The 19,444-nt window shown below is 33.5% G+C and overlaps 1 protein-coding gene across 1 annotated transcript in view; it reads right to left on the reverse strand.

Annotated features, from left to right (window-relative positions):
• The window catches only part of Hdx (highly divergent homeobox), a 113,459-nt gene extending 94,390 nt beyond the window's left edge, over positions 1-19,069 (reverse strand). Inside the window, exons 1-3 of the mRNA XM_038317277.1 lie at positions 19,001-19,069; positions 16,989-17,135; positions 7,230-8,339 (exon numbers count right to left, since the gene is read on the reverse strand). Of these exons, the coding sequence (XP_038173205.1) occupies positions 7,230-8,339; positions 16,989-17,135 (1,257 nt within the window). The 5' untranslated portion in view covers positions 19,001-19,069. The remainder of the gene's footprint in view (positions 1-7,229; positions 8,340-16,988; positions 17,136-19,000) is intronic.
• Between the last annotated feature and the right edge of the window lie 375 nt (positions 19,070-19,444).

Here is a 19,444-nt window from a genome sequence, read left to right on the forward strand (position 1 = left end):
GTCTCTGTTTCAGTTCTTGTCGTCAGGTTTCTTTTTGCGTTCCTGGCCAAAACTTCCTCAATGATGGATTGTGATGTGGACATGTAAGTCAAATAAACCTTTTCTTCTGAAGTTGCTTTGGCCATGGTGTTTTATAATAGAGTATTATTGTGGCAGACCTGACCATGTCATTTCTGGGAGGGTTGTGATATATTTTATGATGCTGGGCTGGAAAAGGCCATTGACAACTCAGAGCTTAATGAGCTGTTCTGTGGTAACTTGAAAGATAATGCTGAAAAAGATACAGAGAATGGAAGCCTGGCTTGTTATATGTTTTAGAGGGAAGTTTTTGAGAATCCTGCAAAGACTTTATGCAGGTCATTCAAGTAATATTTTAAGTTACAAATATATGATGTTTGCTCAGCTGGTACTGAAGTATCAATTATGATTAACAAAAGACCAACACCACTACAATGAAACCTTTGCTTCACTGGGACAATTGAGCTCTTGGCTTTGGCTGAGCAATAACTATATATACATAACATATAAGATATAAGAATCATTGAGGAAAAAATAACTGAGAAAGTGTTCTCTCAGGTTCCGCACACAGAAACTGTGGTCCTGAAGGGGACAAGATTGCACCTCATATTGGCAGCCAAACTTAGTAATGTGTAAGAATCTCTCACATAGTACTTTTTTTGAAGACAAAGTGGTCTTGGAAAGCACTGAGGCTCCACACTATAAATGGTCAGGAGAGGCCATTCATGAAGGTAAATCCTCAGTTGTAGAGGAAAACCCAGGATTGAAGCGATCATGGGGAAATGCCAAGGCTTGGAACCAAGTAACAAGGTTGGAGTCCTTGAAGAGAGGCTGGGAGCTCATCGGTCAAAGTGCAACATGTGGAGACCCTGGCAATTTGGAAAAGTTAGTACTATGGGATGACCAACAAAGTCAGCAGCAGTTTTAGAATGGAGCCCACTTGAAACTATGAAATGAACCGTGTGCCTTGTGGATGGCAGAACTAGAGAAGTAGAACTGCCCAGGTTCTGCGGTGCCCAGAAGATCTTGAGTAAAGTCTAGATGTGGGACATTCGGTTACAAGATTTGATCTACACTGCTGGATGTTGGTTTTGTGTTGCTTTGATGGTGACTATACATTTGTTCTTTCTTGGAGCAATAAAGTATTTAGATTGTTTTCTTGTTTTCTTATGAACCCATAGTTATAACAACTTGAATATTTTAGAAACTTCAAAACTTTAACAAGACACTAAATTTACAAAGACAACTTGGCTTTTAAATTGCTGATTATTTTTGAAGACTGTGAAACTTTAAAAGCTATACTATGTTTTATATTGTACTATTAATAGTACTATGACATTTTGGAGACAAGAAAGAAAAGATTATGGCTTAATAGTGATGTGTTTTTTTTTTATGTGTGTATGTCAAGCTGACAAGGGTCAGTTTCGTTAGTTTTGTCAACTTGACACAATCTAGAGTCATCTGAGAAGAGGAAATCTCAATTAAGAAAATGCTCCATAAGACCAGCCTGTAGGCAAGTCTATAGGCAAATCCATAGGACATTTTTCTTGATTAATATTTGATGTAGGGAAACCCAACTCATTGTGGGTGAGGACATCAATGGGAAGATGGTCCTGCGGTATATAAGAAAGAAAGAACAAGTCAGGAAGAAGAAGCCAGTAAGCAGCATCCCTCCATGCTCTCTGCTTCAGTTTCTACATCTAGGTCCTTGCTTAATCTCCTGTCCTGACTATCCTTAGTGATGGACTGTGATGTGGAAGTGTAAGTCAAACAAGTTCTTTCTTTCCCAAGGTTCTTTTGGTCATGGGCTTTATCATAGCAATAGAAACCTATGACAGCTATAAAGAATTCTATATACAATGTCATAGTACTATTAATAGTACAATAAACACCCTTTTGTAAAAAATTTCAAATCATTTTATGAGTATACTGAAGTTACAACCTGAAATATGTTTCATTTTATGTGAATTATGAAATTTTAATTTTTATTAATTAGCCTTTCATTAAATGCAATTTGATTAACTGAACCAATTAGGCAATAATTGTCTCTCAACTGTAAGAAATTCATAAATCAATGTTTTAGCTTTCCTTCAATTGTTCTGGTATTAGGTGAGCATTAATGCCTGACAATCACAGTGCTTAATTGGCAGAGTTCTATTTTTTTAATTATAAGGTGCATAGCATGAGAATACTGCTAGGCATATGATAAGTCTATAAATATTTTTCATTTAATTGAATTGGTTACAACCTTCACTGTTCATTTGTTATAACTTTCTGAAACAATAAAAAGACAAACATGATAATATGCAAAAGACTCTTTTACAGAATAAGAACATTGGAATAGAAGAGGATCTTGCTTCTGGTTAAAAAGAACATTTATTTTATATATATTTTAAATTAACTAAAAACAGGTTTTCATGTGACTATATATATATATATATATATATATATATATTTAATTTTTGTTGATTATTCTCCTACCCACTCCTTTTCTTTTTACATTCCCATTTCTCTTGTATACTCTCATTCCCAGTATTTCCTCTTCCATTTTATTTTATTATCTTCCTCACCCCCTTCCTTAAAGCCCTACTTTTCTCGGGTCTCATGGGGTCCTTTCTAACTTCCTAAATTTAACTAACACTTATGCAATCCTACTTACACATATTTAACAGCTAGAAGCTGGGGATCACACATCAGAAAAAGGACTAAGTATTTGTCTTTTTGAGCTTGGGTTGACTGGAAGTAAGAAAAAAAAAGATGTCCTGATGCACACATAAAATTTTTTCACTTTTCTCCATATAAAGTCTCTGTCAAGGCTCTGAGAAATAGATTAGCTTGACAAGTCACTTTTTGGTAGTAGCATTTTTGGACAAGCAACTAACACATTTTGGGTATATCAATTTTTTTCATTAAGTGACAGTGAAATGGTATTTAGGAGAGCCCACCAAAATCCTTGCAACTGACAAGTAAGTTAATTTTGACTTTATTTCTATATAATTTTAGTAATTAAATTTTATAAATCATAAAAATGAAGAACAAGAAAATTGGAATTCTAAGATATGTAAATTAAATTAGAAAAAGTCTTCAGATATTGCATAAAAACTAATTTTATTTGCAATTCTTAAGATACTGTCTTCAAAATAGTACCAATTTATAAATAAAATGATATAAATTTGTATCTGGAAATATCATTTTCTGATTCAAAGGCACTAGGTGGCATACAATTATAAATTTGAAATTAAGACCTTTAAAATACCTGAATATACTATCTAAATTTATTCATATAAAATAACATTTGAGACAAATATAAACATTTGATGTGGGATAGTCTTCTGTATGCTGTGAATATGTTTCACTACCATTGGTTAACAATGAAGTTGATTTAGCCATTAACCAGGTAGAATAGAGCCAGGTGGAAAAAACCAAGCAGAAAGATAGGGAAAAAGAAAGCAGAGTCAGGGAGATGCCATCACTGGAGAAACAAGATGTAAGGTAATGCCATGGCCACATGGCTATACACAGATTAATAGAAATGGGTTAATTTAAGATGTAAAGGCTAGTTAGTAATAAGTGAAGCCATTGGCCAAACAGTTTGGAAATATTAAGCCTCAGAGTGAATATTCAGGAACTGGAAGGCTGGAGAGAAACCTCCAGCTACAAATGGCACCAATATGTAGCATGAGTTCTAATAGGTCTTAATAATAATAGCCTGGAGTTAGATATTGGGGAAAATGCTGAGAGATCAGAGAGATGAAGGAACAAAACCACAGCCACTCAACTTCCTAGTCAAAAAGACACTGAGTTCCTGTCTCTTTCCACCTTATCACTTGGTTGCAAGGAGGGCCCATTTTTTTGTCCCCCTTGCAACATCACTTCCTGTCTGTCTCTATAGACCTCCAGACCTCTATGGTGAACTATTCGGCCCTCTGATCTTCAGGTCACCTTTATTTGTACAAACAAGATATCACCATAAACATCATTATTAATTTCAGAAAATATACTTGTCAAATGTTAATACTAAGTTTTCCATACATTTTTATAACTGAAATGAGGTAATTTTATGTCATGGCTAATAACAGATCAGAACTCAAGGCAGAAATAGAAGATTCATTGTTGTTAGTAAACTACTGCTTTTGGAGGGCTGGACTTGTGCTTTTACCACAAGTTATCTTTGCATACAACTTTTTTGAAGCAAACTATGGTTTGTTTATTTTTTAAAAAAACACCATAGATGTTCATTGTTCTAACCTTATGTGGTCTAATGTAATATCTCTGTAATTTGAAAACCAATAGTAGATAGAAGTTAGCAGCAAAAAGAACTAAGAATCTCTAGAAACTTGTTCTGTCAAGACGATAAATAACTAGTTGGACGGAAGTGAGAACATGTAACCAGAACTTGGCAGTCTGAGGCAGGAGGATTGGAAGACCAAGACAAGGCTTTATAGGCGGTTCCAAGCCAACAGAGACTAAATATTGGGTCTCTATGTCAAAACAAAGTAAAAAGAAAAACAAGGTAAAGGACTAAAACAGCATTGTGGCAGTTCTGAAAACCTGTCAAAACCTATAGAAACTAAGCAAACAACTAAGAAACTGCCCTGGTCAATGTGGTTATAAAATGTATGGCATTTTTATTAAGACATTTTAGACAAATTTTTTTAGTGTGAAGTGACATGACTTGAAGGCAGTTTTGGCCCAATACAGAGTTTGTTTCTGTGAACAAGAAGCAGACTTAATCTGATTGTATTTTTCATTACTGTAATATGTCTCAGGCTGTCTGAGGATTGGTCTCTTTATCTATGAATTGGAAGTTCAGAGAGACAAACATGGTGCAGGTGAGCTTACGGGCTAGAGGAAATGGTGGAAAACAATGGACAAGCATTGTGAACATCTTATGGAGAATGATGATCCACAGAAATGTGGAGAAAGATAATAGTAATTATGAAATAGAATAGAATAACTAATGGCTCCTCAAGAAGCTAGAGTGAGACTCAGACAACTTAAAATATTTTAACATAGCTACTAAAACAGAGGAAGTGATAAATATGCATGCATAAGTACTCAGTGGAAACCTATGAAAGGACTAAAAGACCTAAAAACACTATGCTAGACTGACCAGTGAATGTCTCCATAAAGCCAGGATGCTAAAACTAGAAAAGTTTGTTCCTCCCCAAATTATCAATATAAAAAGTAGTGTATGAAAAGAAACAGGACACTAGTGTCTATTCAGAGAAAGAAAATAAATCTAACAAAATCTTCCAAGAGAATCTCTAAGTACAGGGCCTATTAGAAAAAAACCCTAAACTTTAAGAAATATTTTTCACATTTAATTCAGACTTAATGATAATCATTAAGCAAAAAAACAAAAGCAAAAACAAAAACTTTTGGTAGTTATACAAAAGACAAAAATGGAATTAAAACATATTATTAACAAAACAATTTAAAATTATGAATTAAGACATCCAAACAGGAAGAAACAGAAAAAGGAACTGCAAACTAACAAATAAGAATAGTAAGTCCTTACCTGTCAATAATTACTTTAAATGTAAATGGATTTTATTCTCTAGTCAAATATAGAATGGCTGAGTAAAGAAAACAAAAACAAGATTCAATAATCCTTTGCCTACAAAATACTCATTTTAGATTCAAGAACACCCATATTCTGCAATTAAAGGCATGAAAAAATATACTTCATACAATAAACAAAAGAGAACCAGGGTATTTACATTTAATATACGTTAGTTTACATTTAAGATAGGAACTAATTATGTAGCCCAGATTAGCCTGAGACATTTGGATGTCCTTCAGCAAATGGTAAACATTATTATTATTAGAATTAATAACACTGTCAGGAAATGGTGACATATGCCTATAATTGCAACACTCAGAAGGCAGAAGTAAGAGGATAACAAGTTTTAGTCCAGATCAGAACAAGCACAGCTATGTATCAAGTCCTTATAATAAATCAATCATTCAATAAATAATTAAATAAAACATTAAAAGAGTAAAAAAATAAAGATGAATAAGGTGACGAGGATATTAACGATATAATTCAACATTATATTAAATATGCATTTTGGTAAAGAACAAATAGAAAAATGAAGTAACTCCTAATCACTAACTTCCTCTTTGTTAGGGGTATATGCCAGGAAGGGTGCTTTCAGGGATATGTCATTTTTTTTTAATTTTCCTTGACCCACTCTCATTGTCTCTATTGTTTTTACTTTGAGATAGGCCTCACTATGTAGCCCTGGCTGGGTTGAAACTTGTATGTAAATTAGGATGACCAGGAGCTTGTGGTACTTAGGGACTTATACCACTATAGTCAGCTATTGCTTTCCATTATGAATTATAAAACCATAAGTTAGAGAGGCTTAGGAGAAAATAATATCTTAAATTTGGAACATCCTGGGAGCATCTTTCCTTCAATATTGTGGTTGAAGAGCTAAGGATGTATGGCCAGTAGCAAGGGAAAATAGCAAGCATCCACACCTTCTTATTTAAATTCTCAAAATCATATTTTTTAAAGGCAGAAGATCTTTTAAAAAGCTTCTGATGTAGACTTATACTTCACAGTTAAAGAGATTGTCTGAAACATAACTAAACAATTGAATATATAAAGCAGGAAAAAATAATACTGTTTTGTTTTCAGGTCTAATACTTACTAAAGACTTACTCTGGATATAGCTTTCCAAATAAGTGTCATACAAAAAGATTATTTGATTAATAGCCAACTTAGCATTTGAATCAGGCACCTATTTTTAGACAAATCAGTTGGCTAAAGTGCCACAAACTCTAAGTTCTTAGCCATTGACATCTAAAGGGCTGATTGACTTGCTTGCTTACGTATTTAAGGAAGGCAATTTGGTACAAAACCAATTTAATTTTATTTTAGATGTGCGAAATGCTATACTTCATATAAAGGTACCATTTCTTGAACAAAAAAAATTTTTGATGTCAGCAGTAAGATGCTATTAAATGACTATATTTCTTATATATTTTTAAAGACTTCATCATTTTAAAACTATGTATGTATTTTAAAAATATGTATAATATTCTTCAAGGTATTGAAAACAATCTACCATTTTCAAATAAAATCTCAAATTGCTTAAAAATATGAATTGTGACCCAGGCTATGATCTAACTGCACACAAACATTGTTTTTCAATCAAACATGCCTTTAAAAATTTTCATAAAACAACTTAATACCTTACCTGGTAGTTATTTTGGTTTTGTGATAACCTCAATTGGTTTGATGATACAAAATGTGGAGAAAAATTACTCCGGGATGGATTAGTATTACTGTACATAGTACTAGGTGCTGTATGCAATGAGGTCCGTGGTGTCAAATGGTAGTCTCTATTTTGATACAGTACATTGTCTGACAAATCTCTAATATTCACCATTTGTGAATTTGGCAGGTTTCTTCCTGGTCCAGGCAAACTTGTACTTTGGTTCTCAGCTCGAAGAGAATTGCCACTTTCATAAAACCTTGAGTAGCTTGTTATCTGTGCTCCCATTGATGCCAGCTCTTCTTCTCTAGCATACTCATCCTCTGCATCACCAGTCTCCATCGCAATGGACAAACAAGTTCCTTCTGTTGAACCAGGCTTCTGTGTGGTATTTCCTCCCAGAATTCTCTGAGGGTAATCACTGACTGCCAATGAAAACACTTCACGAATTTCCAAGTTTTGTGTTCTACAGTAAGGGTCTCTAACAGTTGGCTTTTGCCCACATAAGTTATGTGATGCCAGACCTGCATGTTCAGGTTTATATGACCTTTGAATGCCAACTGGTTCAATTTTGCAAGGTCGGTGGCACACAGATGGCTTTTGAGGTACTGTCATTTCAGAAGCTTGCACTGGAGAGCTTCCATAGTTTTTCTTTGTGTGGTTGTACACCGAGTTTCCAGCATTTAGTACGCTTGTCTGTCTTGACAAAATAATTGTCTTTTCCCCTAGGAGCACAGAAGCATTTTTACAGTGTGCTACTTGTCTTTGAACAGGAATGTGCAATTGAAATTCAGTGTCATTTTTACTGGCTGGTTTCTGAAGAGGAATTTTATGTGCTTCTGTAATTTGTGTATTTGCATTCTTTGTTGTCCCTTGCTTACTCGATGAGCTTGCTGGACTGTATATACCAGTTAAAATGACATCATTATTGGTAGAAGTCCAAGAAGATTGCTGGCTTGAAGGCCGGGCAATATTAACCACATTTCTGACTGTAATGTCTGGAGCTGCCAATGAGGTACCAGAAACAGTTCCTGCTGTTCCTGATTCAGAGTTCTTACTACTCATTTTTCTTCGCTTATTGCCAACCCACGTCTGAAAGGATAAAAGAAAAAAAAAACAATGGCAATATGATAAAAAGGTAACAATGAATTTAGAAAAATCCATTTCCATGTAATAAATATATTCTTGTCATAGAAACAAAGCTTAGACATGGGCAAAAGGAAAAGATCCAATAAAAGACAAAGTAACAAAAGTCTAAGAGCAAATATGATTAAGTACTTATTCAATAAATACATGAGAACATCAGTAAGAACGTATTTCTCTCTGCCATATGATCCACCAAATTAATATGTACCAAGAATCGCAAAAATATTTAAGAATTCTAAAGCTGTTTATATCCTATGGCCTATTAAATACATTGGCAGAAATATATCTTAAAAATGTAATTACAGTTTGACCAGTTATAAGTCTCTGCACTTAGCACTTCCCACAGCAAGAAGGAACTTCTCTAACCAAAGATGATAGGAGCACTAATTTGAGTATAAACATAGTTATTTAGATTGCAATTTGATGCAGACATGGTGTCTGTTTTGCAAAACAGTAGCAGTAGCTTCCCCACTAGGGCTGAAGACCTTCCCAACCATACGATTTTGACAAGGTTTATCGTACCAGTAGTGGATTCCTTCCTGTAGATCAGGACTCATATCTGAGATGAGAGTAGCTGGTTATCCTTTTAACCTACTTGAGCCCAGCCCTTACTCCCCAATCTATCAGCAGATAGCTGACAGTTGATATAATAATAGCCATGGGGAAGACTCACCATGCCCCAACCATTCCTGTAAATCTATAAGAAATTAATAATTTCTGGGGTAAAGGAAACACACTTTTTTCTTCAGTGCCATAGCTTCCAGTAATGAGCCCATGCTCCTGAAAATAATTCCTCCCCTAGAATCCTGTAAACAGCCCTGATATGAAACTCAAAGTCATCACAAACTGATACAAAGACAGAAAGAGAAAGAAACACTGGAAGGAGAAATGTGACTAGGTTGGGAAGAGAAAGGAGGTCATCAGGAGTGGGAGGTGAAGAGTAGAGAAATGGAGGTGAAGATGACCAAAATACAATATATACATGCATGAAAATGCCATGATGCGATTCATTATTATGCATAATTCATATATGCTAATAACTTAAAATGTAGGTACAGGTACAGACAAAGCTTATAGTTAATCACATTTATTATATATTTATAATATCACAAAAGATGAAAGAACACTAAAGTCAGCTCTTTAACTCATTAGAAAATACCCATTGCATTACTAATCAAATGTGAATTCATAATCTTCAGTCTTGATGACTTCTATTGGGTGGATATATAATGTGGTTAACTTCATACTACTATTTATATTATTTTCACAAATATTCATTATTATATGCTTCATTTTGCCTACATCTTTGTGTTGGTGGTTCTTTTTCATGCAATTCTAGAAAAGAAATAGTAAAAATTTATTATTTTCTAAGTGCCCTCTAAAATATGAAAAAAAAATTTTTTACCTCAAACCTACAGTTTAAATTAGTTTTTGCTAATCTGATAAAAGGTACATGATTGTCGCTTTGATTGGATTTTAGTGGTTACTATATTATTTTGATAGATCTTATCATGCATTACATATACCTATTTTCATATTGGGATATTTGCCCTTTTAACTGATTTGTAAGAGAAGTTTTCTATAAAGGTAGTAACTTGGTTATATAATACCATTCTTTGTTTTTTCTTAATTTATAGTAGTCATTTACTTTTTTGCACTTACTTAAAAAGTTTCATGCAATAAACACATTACTTTTAAAAACAGAAAAAGTAATGCATAAAGGTAATACAATAGGTTGGCATTTAGAATTTAATTATAAAGTGCATTCTTCTACATAAGTAATTTATTATAATTACCTTAGTATAATTTCCATGAATCATAGTTCTTCTTAAAATATGCAATAAATATACTGCATTCCATAATGTGATTATGCAACTTTATATTAAAAAATTTATGTCATATGATAAACTACTAAAACACGATAATCTTTTAGGGATTAAGCAAAATAAATGAATAAATGAAAATATTAAATCAACTAGTCTCACATAAATGATGTAAGATTTATTTTTTGCAAATTTTTAATGATGTACATCTGAAAACCTTAAAAATTATCCAATTTGCAGTGTTTACACAATGTATAAACAACATTAATTTGCTATAGTATTGCATGTACTAGATTCTACAATGACTATTTATATATTTTAGTTATATTAGTAAGTGCTACATTTTAAATTATATAGATGAAAAAACTGAAGTCCAAAAATAATAACTTTGGGGAAGATACCTTGTCAGCAAGTAGCAAAAATCTGCTTGCTCTCAAATGGATTATTCTTTCATTACCTCATATGAAGTGACTAGAACCTCCTGAACCAGTTATCCATTGACTATCTTACTTTTATGATTATATTTTTAATAAAGAAAGTGTTCCAGAAACTGTAATGTTCCCCTTTGCTTCACATGGCATAGTACATAGGAAATTCTGCTATCTAGTTACCCAGAAACCTCATTTGTCTGAAAAACAGTCAACACAGAATAATTTAGCCCAATAATATAGTGACTACTAAACTTGTAGCCTACTTTCTCTGATTTTACACATACTTTGAACAAATACAGTATCATACTTTCCTACAAATAAAAAACAAAAACATAGAAATGGAATTGGGAGTAATAGAAGTTCTTATAGGGCTCCCTGATAATACTTAAAATTATTCACTAAACATTGCTCATTAAAAGGAGGGAGAAAGGATACAGGCTCAGTCTCTCAGCAACTACTAACATTGTATATATGTGCGTGGACAAGGAAAAGGAGGTATCCAAGTTAAGATTTCCCACTCCCTGGATTCCATTTTATATTCTTGTTCCTCAAAACCCATTTAGTGGCAGGGGGAGTTTATATTTACAGTTCTTTTTATTCATTTCCAAAACATTAAAATAATTTATGGTCCAGGGTAGTGTGAAATACAGAAAAATAAGTATAAAAGAAAAAATTACTAGCAGACTGGTAGTAGGAGGACATGAAGCTGAAGACTATTGACATTGAGTTAAGGAATAGAGTCTAGGGGAAGAATGGCAGTTACTCTTGATAACTGCTTTTGTGTCAATGGGAAGATTGAAAGTGTGGACGATACCTTTAAATAACTATAGTTCTAAGTAAGGTTAACATAGAATTAGTGTCCCAGATTCCCCAATTACATACGGAAAATAAGATAAAAAAAGAATTTAGTGTCAGCAAAATTTCTGGAGGTTTGGAAGTCCTGACAGAGACACGTCAACATTTAATGTTAATCTAATCTCAGTTTGAGTAGTAACAGAATTCAGGACCACAGTACAGTAGCTCTGCCTTGACTTGTAAAACAGGGAGATTATAAAATATTTTTGAACTATTACAACAAACCATACATTTAGATGGATTTTCTAGTATTCCTACATGTGTAAAACAGTGATCACATCTTGCTTCTTTATGTATGACTTCATGTATCCTTAGGAATGACACTATATAGCTAGCTGTTCATTAGCTCCCATTGTGAAATTCTCACAAGTGCTTTAAGAATTTAAATTTTCTCATTCATACTATTTTAAAGAAGCTCTGTTTACTAATTGCTTTGTTGGCTAATAATATGTGATGCCATATTAGTAGGATAAAGAAAGCAGCATCATTAGTCTGTTTCAGGGGCCAAATCATTGACCAATATTAATTAATATGGTGTTCAACTCAAAATTTTCCGGTTGTTTCCCAAATGATTTATTGTATACCATTCCCATGGAGTGTTATATATCTAAGTAGAACCTTTAATTATACTTCTTATAGTTTTAGAGCATTAATAAATATAAGATTGAAGTGGCATGTAGTAGGCAGTTAGAATAGTTAAAAGCAAACCAGTATTGAAGTTTAGATTTAATTTCAATAGATCACTACTAAAATAGAAAACCATCTTGGGTATGTATATGTGCTTGCTTATATGGCTACTAAATAAAAACAAATATCTCACTTGTCATGTTGACTCTGTGCACAAGGCAATTGCTTTGTTAATCTTGGACATATGGTTTTTTTTCTGTTAGCTTACATAGTTGTAAATTTCCTTTACACAGAGCCTCTAGCCCAAGCTAGACTATGCAGCAAGGGATGATATTAAAGTTGTATGAATTTGCTACAAATCCCCAGCTGCCCTTACTTCCTTACAGGTGTGTACCACCCAACAAAATTTACGTGGTGCTGAGAATAAAACCCAGGGTTTTGTACATGTCAGGCAAGTAGTCTATCAACTGAACTATATCTCCAGCCCAATTTTTAAAAGTACCAGTAAATTAATTGTACTTATGCATCCAAGATAATTTAAATTACATATAGAACTACTAATTTTTATTAGTTTGTTTTTAATTTAGATGTATGATTTCCTTTTCTTTTGAGACAGGGTATCATATAGTCAGACTATCCTTGAACTTACTAATAAAATTTTTCTTTAGTTTTTTTACTCTGTGGGGGCCCACCAACCAGTTCCCAAATAAATAGACATGGAGACTTTTTCTAACTTATGAATACCCAGCCTTAGCATGGCTTGTTTCTAGCCAGCTTTTCTTAAATTATCCATCTACCTGTTGCCTCTGGGCTTTTATCTTTCTCTATTCTATATGTCTGTCTTCCCTTCTTACTCAGTAGCTGGCTGTGTAGCTGGGTGGCTGGCCCTTGGCGGACTCCTCTCCTACTTTTCTTGCTTCTCTTTCGTCCTTCTTTCTCCTCCTATTTATTCTCTCTGCTTCCAAGCCCTGCCTAGCCTCTCTTCTGCCTAGTTATTGGCCATTCAGGTCTTTATTAGACCAATCAGATGTTTTGACAGGCAAAGTACCACAGATTTACAGAGTTAAATGCAAAATAAAAGAATGCAACACATCTTTGCATCATTAAACAAATGTTCCACAGCATAAATGAAAGGAACACATCTTAAACTATATTCTACTGCATACTATGTACTACAGGATGAGCACAAATTTCTAAACACTCTGTTTCCACCTCCCTAGCGCTATTATCACAGGTGTGCCTAATCATGCTTTGCTGCTTGAATGGGTGCTTTAAAATAAAAAACCCGTATAGTAGAGACAGCAAAACTGTTTCACAATTGACTGAAATAAAATACTTGGGATATATTTTGTGGGAGGATTATAAACTCAAGAGAAAAAAATTTCATCTAATATTAGCAATAAAGTTCCTCTTTAAGTCCTGAAGAATTCTCATTGCACACTTAATGCTTGTGTTTCTCTGACAGGGGCTCATGAAGGTCAGGGTGGCACCAGCATGCTATGAGCCCAAACATGAACTTTGACTCCTGATTCTCCACAGCCTTTTTCTCGCCAGTGCTCCGACTACAGGTGTGCCCCCAGGACACCTGATTTTAGAGTGCTTATTTTAAAATATGAGGCCTAAACCCTATACAAAGAATTATAGGCAGCTGAGGAAATCTGAGAGTAGGAGAAATAGTCTTCCCCAGGGAAGAACACACCAACTGGTGGTCCAATGCCAAAGGGTCAGCCCTGAAAACATACATACAAGTAACATATAGATTGAACCGGTTATTTCTCAAGAATATATGTCTATACATATGCATATATATGTACAGTAAATATTAGTGAAAAAAGAGGCTGTGAATTTGAGGGATAATGGGAAGTGATGTATGAGAAGGTTTAGAGGGAGGAAAAAGAAGGAAGAAATGTGAATATTATAACTTCAATAAAAAATCTATATCTTGACCTTTTTATGAATCATTTTACTGGTATAATCAAATTATTGTCCTTTGGCTTATAAACACTTAAATTTTCCACACAACCTTAAAGGCTTGTTCATTTTTGTGGATGGTATTTTTCTGCAAATGTGGATTTTATATTATGTAGAACTTTGTGGTTTGTTTTAACGCTTTTGTATGGCAATATCTGTTTTCTTAAATCTTTGAAGTTAACACTTTCATGCAACCTCTTTTTTGAGACAGGGGTTGGCTATGTAGATAGACTGGCCATGAATTTATAAGGACCCTCCAGGCTCTGCCTCCCCTATGCTGCAATTATGCTCCCCTAGCTCAACAGCCCGTTGAAAAAGCCACATAATATTTTCAAAAATTAATTACAACACTCCTGATGCGAGAGAGAGAGAGAGAGAGAGATCCCCAAAACAATGTAATGAAATTCATTAAGCATAATTGACATATCCTATGGCGCAAGCCTTTAATACCAACACTCTGGAGGCAGAGGCAGGCAGATCTCTGTGAGTTCGAGGCCAGCCTGGTCTACAAGAGCTAGTTTCAGGACAGCCTCCAAAGCTACAGAAAAACCTTGTCTTGAAAAACCAAAAAAAAAAGAGAAAGAAGAAATCATGAAACACCAATCAAAAACTAAGAGTTCAATTATTTTCCATGTTCTCTATTAAAAAAGGAAAATTATATACTTAAGAAATACTTGTACTTAAAATGCTGAAAATAAAATTCATTGTTCATGAATTACAATAATTAAACTTTACCCTAAACTGCTCAGGTGTAGGGTCTAAAATTTATGCAATCAGATATAAGCGCCCACCTCTTGCAAATGCCTAATTCATGAAAAAGAAAAAGTATGCCATACAAAACCGGTATGATGAAAATTTAAGATGATAATCTAGCAAACAGACTATATATGGGGAAAAATGAAATGGATTTGAGTTGCCAACATTTGGAGGTCATAAAATTCTCTTTCAGCTCTATCTTAAAAATTAACTATCTCTAAATTTCTTCTTTCCATACAGTGTTTATTAAGATACCATCAGCAGTCTATAATCATTATCATAACTTAATGTCAGAATATTTTTATTCTTTTTGTGGGGAAGATTTGCATGCAAAAGAATGGGTTTCTTATAGAACTTATAGTGTTTTCATATCTCCGTGTTTTACATTTCTTTACTTTTTCTATTTCTCACTGTTTGCTTCATTCTGATTGTTTTTGTTTGGATGTTTTATTCAATGTTTTAAATTCACTTTACATTCAGAGTAAATATTTAATATAATGGACTGAAGTTCTTCTGAGGAAAAACACAATAACTTTATATTAAAAATAATGAAGATCTCTTTCAAGTTGGACATATAACAGCAAAAGATGGGGGAGATCATAGATTTACAAATCTACAAACTACCCTGCTGAGCTTTTGTTGGAATGGAAAAATAATGAAAATTATGTTGGGATTTAGTTTCAAAACAATGCATTTTTGTACCACTGATGCTTTCCTGAAATGAAGAGAACTGACTGCTCTACACAATTTCTTTTATCTTACACAGTGCTAGGCTCACAGCCCTACATTCTAAAAATTGAAATCTACTACTCTCACTGTTTTATGTTTTCACTCCTACTCAGTATAAATAGAAATATCTATATTTCTACAATCTCTATATTAAAAAAGCAATAAAATTAGTTATGAGGGAAAGAGTGCAATGACAACTATAAACTCTGAGGCACGAGCCACATTGCTGCCGCCTGGGAAGACAATTTAGTTTAAAGTAATGTTAAGACAGAAGGGAAGAAAAGTCCAAAGAAATTACAGTTGGAAAAAGTCATTGTATAAAGTGCAATCTCAACAACTTGAAATATCTTATTATTTTAATAAAGCTATTAAATGCTTTTCTTTGAGATTCAGTGGTTAATTTAAAGGTGCATTTAGAGCTATCAATAAAAGATGTTTCTGTTTTTTAGAGAAATGTGAATGTTATAGCTGATCTCAAGAAATAAGAATACTTCTCCCTATAATAAATGGCACAACTTCCTATTTAAATGTGAATATAACTTTAGTTCTTAAGAAGAACTTTTGAAACAGTTCCATCTACAGATCTTTTCTCTGAGATCTTTGAAGGTACGGCAAAATAAACTGGAAAAAGATATATCATTCCTCCCCCACCCCAAATTAGCTGAGTGCCTGCCATGGATGGGAAACTTGTGAGACTTTGAATCACTAAGGATCCACACCAAAAGGATTTGTAGAATGTTTAGATAAACATGAAAGGACCATGCATTCAATAAAATCGGTCCTTAGTTCTGTTAGATTTATCACTTGCTATCACCTCATTGCTGTTCAGTAGCGTGTAGCAGCTCTGAATTTTTAACAACAGAATAAGAATGGTTTCTTCCCTTGGGATTCCCTGTCTCTCATTCACCAACCATTAAATATTTACATTTTACTTAGAAAGAAATAGGTATCTGTAGAAACTATTGTACTTTCCAGAAAAGAGAAAAAATGCTCAAATTCTAAATGTCTGAGGAAAAATTCTAAATACAACAACAAAGTGAGGAACATGGAATTGTCTCAAAAAAATCTGCTTCACCATCAATATGGAGGCTCAATGTAGATTAAATGAGCATTTCAAAAAAGCATATAAACAACAACCCAAAATTAATGCTACCAGTATTTATTGGTTTGAAGATTATGTAAGAGGTATGTCCACACTGCAAGGGTTTTAGTGTTCTCAAGGTATTTACGAAAACATGTATGACTGTGTGGTATCTTTATTTATCAAAACAGTATTCTTACACCAGGGAAATGAAGCTGTGTATAAAGTTAGGACTTCATACCCTGAATACCTTTTCTTATATTAAGCAGATATCATTGGTAATAAAAAGCTATAAATTCAAGTGCAAGACCTCAATACTTACCCTGACTACACTGAAGTCCAGCTTAGTCTCCTGTGCACACTGTAATATGAGCTGAAAGCAATTTTTACTTTGATTTGTCATTCCATTTTCATAATAACGCTGTAAAATCCTTTGTTGTTCTACAGTAAATACAGAACGTAGATTCATCTAAAAATAAAAGAAGATACTCTGAAAATTGGAATCAAAATTTGGTAGGTGTAGAATTTGAACACTTTTGTTTTCTTGATACAATTTCAGTGCTTCTGAACTGCACAACTTATCTAAATAAATTAATCTTCAGGAATGGGCGGTAATTTGTGTCCTAGAGGGAGACAGCTTCTCCCTGAAAAAATATACAAACATTTAATTTGCTTAGAAAACCACAATCTTCAAAGTCAGAAATATAGAAAATGAAAAAAACAGCAAAAAAAGAGAGGCATGGTCTTATCTGGTTAGTGTTAGTTCATGGGGAAAAACGGTTTTCACTGAAATAAATATTTATGGCTAGTAAAGCCAGAGATGCTGTTAGCCATACACAGTCAATTATCAACAGGGACACTCACTGTTCTTCGTCAAAAAAAAAAAAGCATCTGGCATATGTCTTAACAGTCAGAAGCCATGCTTGTAAACAGGGGACTCTACTCTTTTTTTTTTTTCTGAGATAAAAGGAGTTTTGGTATATATTAAAACAAAACATCTGTTTAATTTTGTTTGTTTGTTTTTGCTCTTGAGATAAGATCTCATGTAGCTCAAGTTGGCCTCCAATTCCTCATCTTCCTGCTCCAACCAAATTCTAAAATTATAAGGGTTCACAAATACCTTCAGCTCAACAAAACATTTCAGTAAAGATTAGAAAAAAATAGAGGAGGTTAATAACCATGAATGTTCCTTTGCTGTATGTAATACTAACCAAACTAATTATTTTAATAACTATAGTATCTAAATGAATATTCAAAATCAGTATAACTTACTAAAACAATGTGGAAACTCTGTCTTGTTTAATTAAACTGATACCATAGTAATTAGACAAAGTAAGTTTACTTTTGCTGTCAATAGATGAGATGTTTAATATGAAGGACTAAGAACTTTGTGTATTTCACAAGTAAATGGCAAGTCAAACTCTATTTTTGAAAGGATGATTACAGTAGTGTATTTTTATAAAGAACATTTGTGATCTGATTAAGTGAGTTTCAGGTTTTTATTTAAAAATCTGTTATACAGAAAGACTTTTTGAGGAAAGGGTTCTTTAGAATTAGGAAAACTGCCACAACAAAACAACCTCAGTCAAACTAAACATTCTTCCTAGTATAGAGTGTATTGAAATAATCACGTACATTAATATGGAAATACAAATTATTTTATCCTACTCAGAGTACATATAATAGTAAATATATCCAACAAAAATTAATGAATTATAAAATGTAACCCTATACTACTATGTATGTTATTGCTATTTTGTTTTAACTTTCTTCCTTGCTCACACAAGTCCATCTCTAACTGTTAAGAGATTTGATTAGAGAAAATTAAATGTAAGAGAGGCCACAAGAGAGATGAGAGTAGAGTTTCTTTCAGGAACATTCAGAAATAAAGACCTCCATTAGCTTTCTGCAGGAGAGCTCTGAAGGATGTTCGGTAATGTAAATGTCAACCTGACCAAACACTCAAGGATGATTGCGACAGTAGGCAGGGACAGTGTCCATCAAAACAATTTTGACTATTATGGCTTCCAACTCTGAGTTTACCTAAATGGTTCAAACAAAAGCAGAAGAAGATCCACACGATGGAAGTCAAATACCTGAAATATCTCATCTGACATAGAATCCAGGTATCATGGGATGGATTCTGAGAGTTGAAAACTGCAAATTATGAATGCATGACTAGGATAATCACTCTTTTCCTGTGAGGTTGTACCTACAGCAAAAAGCCTATACTGCAGGAATCAGGTGATAGCAAGTGTGAGGATACTTCCCTCTAAATATAGGATGGATTATAGTCCTATTGGCTAGCTGCAATTATTACACTTACCCAAATACAATAAGACTCTTATAAAAAACAAAAGGATTTCTCCACTGATAATCAATATTCAAATGTAAGCAGCTGAGTACCAAACACATCTGTAACACTGGTAACAGGAAATGCTAAGAAATGTTTAGTTTTTCTCTTAAATTCATCACTAGTAGCAAAAAAGATGCTGCTCAAATGAGCTATTTTTACTGTAACAACTTGACAAGCATTCAGAACAAGATGTCATTAGATCTACCCATCTTAGCTATGTTTGTTTACATTAAATGAACACACAGCCAAATTTGCTAACCATTTACAAATGAATAATAATTAGAAAGATCTTTTTTTAAAAAAAATAATCACTTTATGTATAAAACAAAACAGCATGCTATTGGTTCCATAGCTATTGGTTCATCGACATTGGCGTAGCATGGAAATATGGTCTGAATTGGATGAATAATCAATGAAACCAC

The sequence above is a fragment of the Arvicola amphibius genome, chromosome X (genome assembly GCF_903992535.2).
Source record: "Arvicola amphibius chromosome X, mArvAmp1.2, whole genome shotgun sequence".
Taxonomy (NCBI): Eukaryota; Metazoa; Chordata; class Mammalia; order Rodentia; family Cricetidae; genus Arvicola; species Arvicola amphibius.